General features: G+C 41.5%; 1 protein-coding gene across 2 annotated transcripts; it reads left to right on the top strand.

Moving 5' to 3' along the window:
• Positions 1–7,732: 7,732 nt before the first annotated feature.
• ccdc92bb (coiled-coil domain containing 92Bb) lies at positions 7,733–12,566 on the top strand. Of its 2 annotated transcripts, XM_084137540.1 has the most exons (5): positions 7,733–7,865; positions 9,769–9,931; positions 10,036–10,083; positions 10,150–10,499; positions 10,578–12,566. In XM_084137540.1, exons 2-5 carry the CDS (start codon positions 9,802–9,804, stop codon positions 10,905–10,907), a joined length of 858 nt encoding a protein of 285 aa, XP_083993666.1. In that variant the 5' UTR covers positions 7,733–7,865; positions 9,769–9,801; the 3' UTR covers positions 10,908–12,566. The 2 variants fall into 2 exon arrangements, with proteins under 2 accessions (XP_083993666.1, XP_083993665.1); XM_084137539.1 differs by having other exon boundaries at positions 10,036–10,499.
• The last annotated feature ends 293 nt before the right edge of the window (positions 12,567–12,859 follow it).

The raw sequence follows: 12,859 nt of genomic DNA, 5'->3' as shown, positions 1-12,859 counted from the left end.
TTTTGTACAGATGTTGTCACATTTGTTTTCGCAACAAATTGATTTATGAGCATTTTTTTTTTTCTTATTATTGTCTTTTATAGATAATTATAGCAAAAAATATAGTTGTCACGCAGGGGTTGAATAACAAACGTAAAATAAAAGAGCTGGATCTATTTGCATGCAATTTTTTTATCATTTTTTATCAAAATAAACTCAGATACAAACGTCTCAGATACTAAGGAAACAATAACACATGTTATTAATAATAGCACATGGTGCTAAATAAACTCTACACTGTAAAAAAAAAAAAAAAATATGATCAGTAAGTTGACAACATATGTTTTTACAATGTTTTAACTCACCAAAATAAGTTGTGTAATTTTCAACTTTTTTTATAAAAAGTTATAAAAAATTCAACTAATTTTTAAGTCAGTTTAATGTAATTTAAGTTGAAATGACTTACACTCACCTAAAGAATTATTAGGAACACTATACTAATACTGTGTTTGACCCCCTTTCGCCTTCAGAACTGCCTTAATTCTACGTGGCATTGATTCAACAAGGTGCTGAAAGCATTCTTTAGAAATGCTGGCCCATATTGATAGGATAGCATCTTGCAGTTGATGGAGATTTGTGGGATGCACATCCAGGGCACGAAGCTCCCGTTCCACCACATCCCAAAGATGCTCTATTGGGTTGAGATCTGGTGACTGTGGGGGCCATTTTAGTACAGTGAACTCATTGTCATGTTCAAGAAACCAATTTGAAATGATTCGAGCATTGTGACATGGTGCATTATCCTGCTGGAAGTAGCCATCAGAGGATGGGTACATGGTGGTCATAAAGGGATGGACATGGTCAGAAACAATGCTCAGGTAGGCCGTGGCATTTAAACGATGCCCAATTGGCACTAAGGGGCCTAAAGTGTGCCAAGAAAACATCCCCCACACCATTACACCACCACCACCAGTGGTAACAAGGCATGATGGATCCATGTTCTCATTCTGTTTACGCCAAATTCTGACTCTACCATCTGAATGTCTCAACAGAAATCGAGACTCATCAGACCAGGCAACATTTTTCCAGTCTTCAACTGTCCAATTTTGGTGACCTCGTGCAAATTGTAGCCTCTTTTTCCTATTTGTAGTGGAGATGAGTGGTACCCGGTGGGGTCTTCTGCTGTTGTAGCCCATCCGCCTCAAGGTTGTGCGTGTTGTGGCTTCACAAATGCTTTGCTGCATACCTCGGTTGTAACGAGTGGTTATTTCAGTCAAAGTTGCTCTTCTATCAGCTTGAATCAGTCGGCCCATTCTCCTCTGACCTCTAGCATCAACAAGGCATTTTCGCCCACAGGACTGCCACATACTGGATGTTTTTCCCTTTTCACACCATTCTTTGTAAACCCTAGAAATGGTTGTGCATGAAAATCCCAGTAACTGAGCAGATTGTGAAATACTCAGACCGGCCCGTCTGGAACCAACAACCATGCCACGCTCAAAATTGCTTAAATCACCTTTCTTTCCCATTCTGACATTCAGTTTGGAGTTCAGGAGATTGTCTTGACCAGAACCACACCCCTAAATGCATTGAAGCAACTGCCATGTGATTGGTTGATTAGATAATTGCATTAATGAGAAATTGAACAGGTGTTCCTAATAATCCTTTAGGCGAGTGTATATAGCCAAGTTGATAACTTAAAATCTTTTTTACAGTGTAGGTAAGTTCATTAGAGTTTATTTAGCACCATGAATCTGGACACATTTGTGCCTGATATTCTTTGTGACAAACTAGCCATCCATCCATCTTCTTCCGCTTATCTGGGGCCGGGTTGCGGGGGCAGCAGTCTAAGCAGGGATGCCCAGACTTCCCTCTCCCTAGACACTTCCTCCAGCTCTTCCGGGGGGACCCCGAGGCGTTCCCAGGCCAGCCGGGAGACATAGTCCCTCCAGCGTGTCCTAGGTCTTCCCCGGGGCCTCCTCCCGATGGGACATGCCCGGAACACCTTCCTGGGAAGGTGTCCAGGAGGCATCCGGAAAAGATGCCCGAGCCACCTCAGCTGGCCCCTCTCGATGTGGAGAAGCAGCGGCTCTACTCTGAGCTCTTCCCGAGTGACCGAGCTTCTCACCCTATCTCTAAGGGATCGCCCAGCCACCCTGCAGAGAAAGCTCATTTCGGCCGCCTGTATCTGGGATCTTGTCCTTTCGGTCATGACCCACAGCTCATGACCATAGGTGATGATGGTCTGCTCTGCTTCCTCAATGGAAGACGTGTCGGTGGGATTGAGAAGATCCTCGAAGTATTCCTTCCACCGTCCGATGACATCCCCAATCGAGGTCAACAGCTGCCCACCTCCACTGAAAACAGCGTTGGTAGGGCACTGCTTCCCTCTCCTGAGGCGCCGGACGGTTTGCCAGAATTTCTTTGAGGCCAACCAGTAGTCCTTCTCCATGGCCTCACCGAACTCCTCCCAAGCCCGATTTTTTGCCTCCACAACCACCCGAGCTGCAGTCCGCTTGGTCTGCCGGTACCCGTCAGCTGCCTCAGGAGTCCCACAAGCCAGCCAGGCCCGATAGGACTCCTTCTTCAGCTTTACAGCATCCCTTAGTTCCGGTGTCCACCACCGGGTTCGGGGATTGCCACCTCGACAGGCACCGGAGACCTTACGTCCACAGCTCCGAGTGGCCACGTCGACAATGGAGGTGGAGAACATGGTCCACTCAGACTCAATATCTCCAGACTCCCTCGGGATCCGGTCGAAGCTCTGCCGGAGGTGGAAGTTGAAAATCTCTCTGACAGGGGATTCGGCCAAACGTTCCCAACAGACCCTCACAGTACGTTTGGGTCTGCCGAGTCTGTCCAGCTTCCTCCCCCGCCATCGGATCCAACTCACCACCAGGTGGTGATCAGTTGACAGCTCCGCCCCTCTCTTCACCCGAGTGTCCAAGACATACGGCCGGAGGTCAGATGAAACGACCACAAAATCGATCACTGACCTCCGGCCTAGGGTGTCCTGGTGCCATGTGCACTAATGGACACCCTTATGCTTGAACATGGTGGACAAGCTGTAACTAGCACAGAAGTCCAATAACAGAACACCACTCGGGTTCTGATCAGTGGGTCCGTTTCTTGGGTTCCGCCCCTCCAGGTGTCACTGTCGCTGCCCACGTGGGCATTGAAGTCCCCCAGTAGAACGACGGAGTTCCCAGTCGGAGCACTTTCCAGCACCCCTCCCAGAGACCCCAAGAAGGCCGGGTACTCTACACTGCCGTTTGGCCCATAGGCGCAGTGAGAGACCTATCCCCGACCCGAAGGCGCAGGGAAGCGACCCTCTCGTTCACCGGGGTGAACTCCAACACATGGCGGCTGAGCTGGGGGGATATAAGCAAACCCACACCAGCTCACCGCCTCTTACCATGGGCAACTCCAGAGTGGTAAAGAGTCCATCCTCTCTCAAGGAGTGTGGTTCCAGAGCCCAAGCTGTGCGTGGAGGTGATCCCAACTATCTCTAGTCGGAAACCTCTGAACCTCACGCACAATCTCAGGCTCCTTCCCCGCCAGAGAGGACGTCTCTCCACGTCCCTAGAGCTAGTTTCCGTGTCCAGGGATCAGGTTGTCGAGGCACCCGCCTTCAACAGCCGCCCGATCCATTATGCACCAGACCCTTATGGTCCCTCCTGTAGGTGGTGAGCCCGCGGCAGGGCAGCCCCACGTCGCTCCTTCGGGCTGAGCCCGGCCGGACCCCATGGGGGGAGGCCTGGCCACCAGGCGCTCGCATACGAGCCCCAACCCCGGGCCTGGCTCCGGGCGACGTCATGGTCCTTGCATTTGTTGACATCAGAAAAGGTTTCTGAACCGCTCTTAGTCTGACCCGTCACCTAGGACCTGTTTGCCTTGGGAGACCCTACCAGCTCCCTACCAGGAGCAACATAGCTCCTAGGGTCATTCGGGTACTCAAACCCCTCCACCACGGTAAGGTGGCAGTTCAAGGAGGTGACAAACTAAATTCTGTTTTTTTTTTTACAGAATTTGTATCTGTATTTTTATCTTTATCCCCCCCCTTATCCCCCCCCCCCCCAGTGATCTTTGTCCACTAGAGTTTAACAGATTTTGACACATCTCTCTTGTGATATTTGTCTTCAGAGGTCAAAACTTTTGTTTTGTTTGTAACCCGAATGTAACAATCGCAAGATATGCACTATATTTAGATTAGGTATTCACATTTTTTTCAAAAACGTCAAACTTTGACATGTTTTGCAGCCATAAAAGAAAAAAGCTTTAGGGCTGTTAAATGCAGTAGCACCTTACTGCAGTACACGAGATCCAGGGGGCGGAGTTGGATCCAGATCTAAGGGGTGGAGATTGGTAGGTTTAGGGGTGGGTTTAGGGATCAGGGGGTGGAGATGGCTAGGTTTAGGTATATGTAAGGTGGATCCAACTCCTCCCCCTGGATTTCGTGTTCTGCAGTGAGGACCATCTCGTTAAAGCTGCAGTCGGCAAGTCTGGCAGATTGAGTCGACTTAGCCAAAATTTTGAATGTTTACAACTCTCATGCCCCTCCCCCACTACCAGCAAGCACCCTCCCATCGAGGTCGTGCTCGTCAGTGCGTGTGTACCTGATTTTCTGTGAACGCGTCCGTCTCTTCAGCATCGATCAACACCATGGACTCGGAGGTAGGCTGCCCTGGCTAATCTATCCATAGATAGCAATAACCGAGGAATTGGAAGCTTGTTAGTAGATTTTCTCTCCGCCATCACGCTTCTTGCAATCTTCAGGCGAACTTCAGGCGTGTCGTGTGCATGTGATATTGTAACGTGCACGGGGGATCTGTGGCGTGTGCACGACCTGTGATTGACAGTCAGATCTCACACCCCCCTGTGCTGATTGGACCCGATGATCCGGGAGCGGTGGATTTTTGCAAAACAAATAACACGCTCCAGGTGGAGTTAGAAGCTCGAGTTTTTTTCTAAAACCACCTTATTTATGTTGTTCTGTCGGATTATAGTGTCGATTTCACTTAATATGATCAAAAAAATGTTGCCGACGGCAGCTTTAAATGTGAGAAAGAAGCTGGTGAAGTTGGTAAGTTGTGGTCCAGACCACCAGAGGGCAGCATTAAACTTCCTTGGGGCTGCTGGATTTTTCTTTTTTAATGCTTAAATTTGAAAACATCAAGCGTGATGATATATATATGAAGACTTCAAAATCTGAAATTTTCTTCTAAAATGAGCATTTTTATCAAGCTTGTATATTTAGGTTCAGTAATTTCACTTTAATGACAATTAATAGATCATTTTCATTGCCATTAAAGTGAAATAACTGAGCATAAACATATAAGCTTGATAAAAATTATCATTCTAGAAGAAAATTTCAGATGGCACTTGGAGGCTTTTGCATCTGAAGTCTTCATATATATGTATATATATATATATATATATACAGTATATATATATATATATATATATATACATATATATATACACACATGTTGTCATGTTACTGTTTTTTTTTCAACTGCCTTTATAAATTAGGGCCTGTATGAAAAAATAATATAAAAGTAAAATAACATATAAGATGTAAAAATCCCTCTCAATATAATACTGAGAGTCTATATCAGAGTCACACCAGGGGTTTATAAATCTATATATTGCAATGCAAACATTATGCTCAATATGTGTGCGTGTGTGCAACAGCACAAGGATTTTACAGTTTTAGTTCTACTAGTTTTTTGTCACTGAATATGTGCTTTGTAATATAATTAATATATTATGTTTTACTATTATCTTGTATATGTGTTATGTTTACACTCTTATGGTAACTATAGCAGGTGTTAACAGTGATTAACAACTACAAATCTAAATGGAGTCTGGTGAGGTGCTATAAAACATTCAAGCTCATTTGATGAAGTGGAGAGAAAACACTTCCTAGAGTCAGTGTATCCCAACTCTTTTGGTTCAGTACTGTATATTCTGTGGCTATATATAAGATTTCTGCTGCTGACGTCATACATAGTTATTTAGAATGCGTTTGGAAAGTATATTAATACATACCCTTTGATCTTAATAATGTCATCCTGGCATCTCAATGAAGGTGATTGCATTAATTTGGTGTAATCACTGCAGGAATCCTGTATATAACTGCGAAATTCTCTCCCGAGGCGAGAGCCTGTGACATAGTGATCAACACCAGGATGACATGGTGGTTATTCTCTCTAATCAAATGAGCTTGAATGGTTTATAGCACCCCACTAGACCATGGACCCCAAATATTTGTAGTTGTAATCACTGTTAAAGGCACAGTATGCAAGTTTCGCCACTAGAGCTCGCTTATTCAAAACAGTAACAATGGCGTAGCTTGATGACGCAGTGAATGAGCGTGGAATCACGGGAGTTGCCGTCTTCACCTCCACAGCCGATGGAAAGCAATCTGACAGAAATGTTCATGGATAAGCTAATGTATTAAAGTTTTATTAACGTTACTGTGGTATGAAGCAGGGCGGAGCCTACAGCGGAACGAGGCCGGTGGAGCAAATGCTAATGAGAGACTCCTGCGCAAAACAGAGTCCCATGATGGAGGAGCTCCGGAGCTTTTATTATGTTTGTATGCCGCAGTAGGCCACTACCGCTCCTTCCGTTTTGTCTTGTTTATGTTTATTTTACGATTAAAGTTATGTTTATCGTCTGCCTCCTTCTTCCCTGAACTTAAACTTTGTTACTCATACAGGTCAGTTTATTTGCCGAATTAAAATTGTTGGGTAACACAGCGCTGTTTAACCTGGTCAAAACAATCATACTAAAAACACGTTTGAGAGTGTTGAAAGTTATGTTATAACATTAGGCTACACTGTGCGTTCGCTCAGTGGATGGTGTGAGACACTTGTTGCACACTGCAGTAAGCTAGAACGATATTAGAAAATCATATTAATAAAAGCTGGATGACTTGTGTTGCTAAATGGCATGCAGTTAATTTTAAAATATATTGTGTGGTGGAGAACATTATTACTGTTACTGCAAATAAAGCTCTTTCTGATTTTGCTATGTTAGCAACTTGACCAAATAGTGCTGTCTCATGGTACAAACAAATTACTCGCGGTAAATCAAGAAAACGAGATTCAAACAATAAGACTAACCGTGTTGAGCTATATAACAACAATTTGTTTTCTGTCGTTGTTTTCTGTATGACGTCATAAACAGGCGACTCAATGACAGGCCGTTACACTGGTTAAAATAGCTGATTTCTCTGGATTTAAACATTGTTGGAAACATTTGGGATAATGTAAGTACACAAGTCAACAAAATATATAACATTGTTCTAGTGGTTTGGTCTCTTACAAAATCTTACATATTGTGCCTTTAAGTGTTAACACCTGCTATAAACCTAGTTACACCATATGAGTGAAATAACACGTGCAAGAACATAATAGTAAAACAGTTTGGCTAGTTAGCTTACAAAGCACATATTCAATGACATAAACTAGTAGAACTAAAACCTTGTGTTTGTAAAAAATGTTTAAAAGAAAATCCTGGTGTTTTTGTGTTGAAACTCTTCAAAATGATGAAATGAATAACCACATTATATAATTTAATGAATTTAAATGCACAGTAACTCTTTTAACTTAACAGTAACATTTTATACAATATATAGTCTTAAGTAAAAAGTTGTAGTTTCCAGTTAAATAAATATGGGTATAAATACAATTTGTTATGAGTTTTGTATATGTATGTAATGTATGTGTATGTCTTTGCAAAACCTGATAAATCCTAATGAGATGTAGGGATGGATATGGCAGATGGCTAACTAACCCTTTCGTGTCCCTGACGCACTGTTTTGGTGGCGATGCTTTGCACTGGAGGTGTCCTGCATCCTTCATCTACTCAGTCAAACCGTAAGTATCACTGTAGCATGATGTTCCACCTGCATGTTTATATCATTGAGAATAACGCGGTGCAGTGATTTTAAAACATCGTATAGATGGAGGTGTACTTTAAGTAAAGATTCAAGATCGTCAGAGCCGTGATGAAAACGTAACCTTCACGATATCATCATATGTTTCAACAGACTCAGCTGTCAATAATCAGTATATCATATTTATTTAGATGATCATCATTTGCTGACATATTCCAATGCGCGAAGTTTGATAGGTGTGTAGTTATAGTTGAAATCGTTGTGGAAACGGCATAAAATACAAATAAAATATACAAGAGGATTAATAGACGTCGACGGGAGGATTGTGTGCTTTCTATGAAGAAGAAAAAAACTTGGTTTGCCAACATTTGTTCGCCTTAAAGGCGATACATTGCGATGTTTACATTCGCCTATCGTCGTCACGCATTTCCTGGGTCAGAACTTCCCGGATGTATCAATGACATAATGCTGATTTTAAACTGAATCCTAAGCTGCTGATGCTGCAGTTGTAACAAAAGAGCCATTTTACGATCCAGAATAATAGGGAGCCATCTGAAATGTTATTATTGGTGCATAGAGTGACCACAAAAATTATTTAAGTCACACTTAAAAATGTATATCTTTGCACTATAACAAAACAGCTTATCAAACTAAGTGGATTTATATCACACACACACACATTTGTCAAACTAAACATTTCACTGAAGAGAAGGTTGTTAAAGTCCATGTGAAACGGAATTTTTGTTTTATTGTGACATCATTAGGAGTAAAACAGAACAGTGCAACAGTCAGGGTCAGGAAGTAAAAATCCCATTAATTTTCTCCAGAGGGGAATTAATTGCAAACAATTTTAGTTTAACAGTTACTAGGTTGTTAATTGATGGTATGCTTTTGTTGAACACATCTGCTCGCATTAACTTATTTTCTAAATAATCATGTGTTACAGTGAAAAACTACATTACCCATGGCCATGATCCTGCAAAAAATGTTTTACCAGATAATCAAATGACAGAATCAAGTGAAGCACTGCGAATGACGTAAAGCCGGTTTCACATACACACTGGAACCAAGGCCACTGTTGCACTCTATTGAAAGATAAAAAATAGAGGGTGGGATTTGATTTTAACACACATCATTGCCATCTCTAGCTCGCCTCAGACTGGTGGTTGGAGGGGAGTGGCTATACGATATTCTGCCTTAAAGGGATAGTTCACCCAAAAATGAGACTTGTCATCATCTACTCACCCTCATGTCGTTCCAAACCAAAGACTTTCATTCATCTTCGGAACACAAATGAAGATCTTTTTGATGAAATCTGAGAGCTTTCTGTCCCTCCATAGACAGCTATGCAACTGACAATCTGACGCTTCAGAAAGTTCATAAATAGATTGTAAAACTAATCCATATGAATTGAGTCCAAATTTTCTGAAGAGACTCGATCGCTTTATATGATGAACAAATTTAATTTAGGCTTTTATTCACATTTAAACATTGATCAGCGAACATAAACAGAAGCTCGACCGAACATGCTTGACGCGCAGAACAAACCTCATTGGTTCTTGCGGAAGCTCAAACGTGCTGCGTAACATGAGCTCTTGTGAACTTTTTGAAGCGTAAAAGTGGTAGTTGCGTAGCTGTCAATGGAGTGACAGAAAGCTCTCAGATTTCATCAAAAAGATCTTCATTTGTGTATCAAAGATTAACAAAATTCTTACGGATTTGGAATGACATGAAGGTGAGTAATTAATGACAAAAAAATTTTTTGGGTGAACTAACCCTTTAATGGAAACCAGTTTGTTTCAGGCTTTAAATGAATGGTTAGGCCTATAGTGAAGAAAGTGTGTTTTCTTTGTATTGACATTTTTCAATTTAATTGCAATAAGGAGCTGTTACCTGCCAACATCTGGGAGCAATCCATGGATAGATCCACACTTGCCCAACAGGTGGAGAGTGTTGAGCGAAATGTAGCATTTTTGCAGCAGGAACATCGGATCCTCCTGACCGGTCTACGGCTAGAGATACACAACCTGAAGAAACGATGCAATGGTCCGTCACTCAACCTCACTGTATAGATTCTCCATTCTGAAAAAGCCACTTTGCATTGTCAATCGTATGTCTGTTAACTTCCGCCTCTCTGCATGTCTCTACAGAGCTGAGTTGTGATTTAAGTAAAAGACCGCCAGTAAGAAGCCAAGAAGGTGAGTATAAAATATCACAAAATTCCAGCCATTCCCACATGTTCCCTCAACTCTGTGTTATTATAGATATTGAGTTGGAGGAAGAGCTTCTGCAGGCACGATTACTGGAGACAGAGCAGCATTTGGCTGAGCAGGAAAGTGCGCTGGTGCAGCTTCGGGTGGAGCTACGGAAAAAGGGGGCACTTGCGAGCGCACTGCAGGTTCGGCTTCGAGATGAAGAGCGGCGGTTCCTGGATGAGCTAAAACGGCGCAGTCATAAGATCACGACGCTGAGTCGGGACCTCCGCAAGCAGACCGATGTGGCCGCTCAACTCTCTTTCCAACTCCATTCAGCACACTTTCGATTGTATCACCAGGCAGAAGACTTTGAGGAAGATGATGAAGAAGAAGAAGATGATGATGGAGGTGCCATGCAGGTAGGAGGCACTATGGATCCCATGGATCTACTCATAATCTGACACATGAATCAGTTTCATTCTTTTACCTGTTCATAGGAATCGGAATGGACTGCAAATTCTCCGTGGACATCTCCAGTGATGGCGGGTAACACACGTCAAAGCCGAGCTTCAGGAAGGATGCGGAGATCGGAGAGAGTGAGGGAATGCGTGCCCCGCGAAAGGGTGCTTAGGCCCGAGGAGCCACGCCCCATGCCTGACCCTGCCCTTTTCCTTTATCCTTTCAGACATAGGCTCCTCCCCTTGCACAGGTCACTCGGAGGTCCCTGGAGTGAAGCCGGCCTTTCAAGGATGTCGGAGGCTCGAAAAGGTAGATTCAGGAACCGACCACTGAGGGAAGACATTGGACCAGAGACAACAGAGTTATAGAGTGTAACAGTGCCCGTCCCTTTTTTCAGCAGGCTTGGTTCCAGAGGTGTTTTTCCCATTCATTTTTTTCTATGGGATTTTTTCAAAAATCTTTGTTTAGGAGTTATAATTTTAAGCCTTGAACTAAACCAACCGGCTACAATGTGAATCACAACATTACAGACTTTGATTTGAAGCAAAAAAGGTTTTGAAAATCTGACAAAAAAGACAAAGGTACAAGCCTGTGTACTTCACAGCTTTAATGAGGGAAAGAACTACAATCCCATGAAGCACTACGAATAACATAATCAAAATTAAACTAGATGTAGGAATATAAAACTATTGATTTGAAGACTTTAATTATACTATATTATTGCAAAATTGTTTAAGTAGTTTAAGTGTAGGGAAGCTGACTCTACATCATTTGTGGTGCTTCATGTCAGTGGGCGCGTGTTCTTCTCTGATTGGTCAATTTCTTTACAGAATCATGGGTAATGTAGTTTTTCACCTGGAATTCTGCTGTTGAACACAACTAATTAAAAAAAATTGTTGAAATTTTGGACTGGTGTCTTCAACAGAAGCATATACCATAATTAAACAACCTTGCAGCTCACAGTAGATTAAATTATAAAATATTATTCAAAATGCACTCCCCTATGGAGAAAATGAATGGGATTTTTTCTTCCGGAACATATAAAGGCTGGATATGAAGATTTTGGAAAATTAGTCTTCATTGTTGAATCCAGAACACTCTAAAACGTTCCATTCAGTAATTATTTGTGTCAGTGAAGTGAATTTTTCTGGTCACATTAGACACACTTTAAAAGAACAGGGAGGGCAGTGAGGTAAACAGGTGTATTATATTGCTTTTGTGTTTTTGGTCTCTCTGTCTCTATAGACCTTATTCAGAGCAGCACTATGACAGGTATGAATGTGAGGGATAGACTTACCATGCTTTCAATGGCATCAGCTGTAAAAAGCTCCTATATCACTTATATTTTTCCATAGTTCATGTTGTCGAGTTTTTTTGTCTACTGAAATTTCTTGTAAAGATATTTTTGCAGTGTTTTGTCAGCAGCAAAATCCAAAAACACTTTAAAGATTAAATAACAGTACAACCTATATCTATCCCTTACAGCCTCGCCTTCATGCACGTTAAACATCAAAGATGGCGCTGCCGTGGGTCAGTTGGTAAAGAGCTTTATGATGTATTGAACATGTATGAAGTGAATCATGCTTTATTTATTAAATAATACAAAAATGTTCGTATTGGTGTTATTTTGTTCAGTATGTCCTATTTATAAATATAAATGCTTACATTATGTTTATAATGTTTTCTGAAATTTAAAAAAAAAAAAGGCTACAAAACTGATTTTTTTTTAAATCAAGGAATCTTACAGTGCGTACTAAATAATCACATTATCATACATGTATTAAATACAGCAGCAGTCATGTTGTTTTTCTGGTGCTGTATTATAGAAACTTATAATTCTTGACTTGATTTAAAAAAAAAGTTAAATTTTCTAAGTGATATTCCATTGTTAAACAGATAGGATAGGAATTACATAAAATTATAGTGATTATAAAATCTTTACAGTTTGTAACAGAAATGACATGTCAAGGTTGTGACAGATTGTATAAGCACAATTACTTTAAATGATAAAAATGTATTAAACTCAACAGAGGCTGTGTGATGTTGTTGAACTATGGAAAGAAAGAAAGAAAGAAAGAGGGTCTTCAGGATCAAAACTGGCTTTGATATTGTCTGATTGCCTGATAATGTGTTTTATATAGAGTAGTATGTGTCTTTTAAGTTTCTAAGGAATATATTCATATATATTTTAATTTAATGAAGTAGCCTATTATGGTCTGAGAACAAGTGATTTTATAGGGCTAGTGAGTGATAATGTCATAATTTTGATCAAACAAAGAGAAAATGTAATTAAATGGACATTTGTGTGAAGAACATTCTA

This window comes from Abramis brama, assembly GCF_963993115.1.
Source record: "Abramis brama genome assembly, chromosome: 15".
In the NCBI taxonomy this organism is placed as follows: domain Eukaryota; kingdom Metazoa; phylum Chordata; class Actinopteri; order Cypriniformes; family Leuciscidae; genus Abramis; species Abramis brama.
The sequence above is the reverse complement of the archived record's forward strand: the minus strand, read 5'-3'. Positions and strand labels throughout refer to the sequence as shown.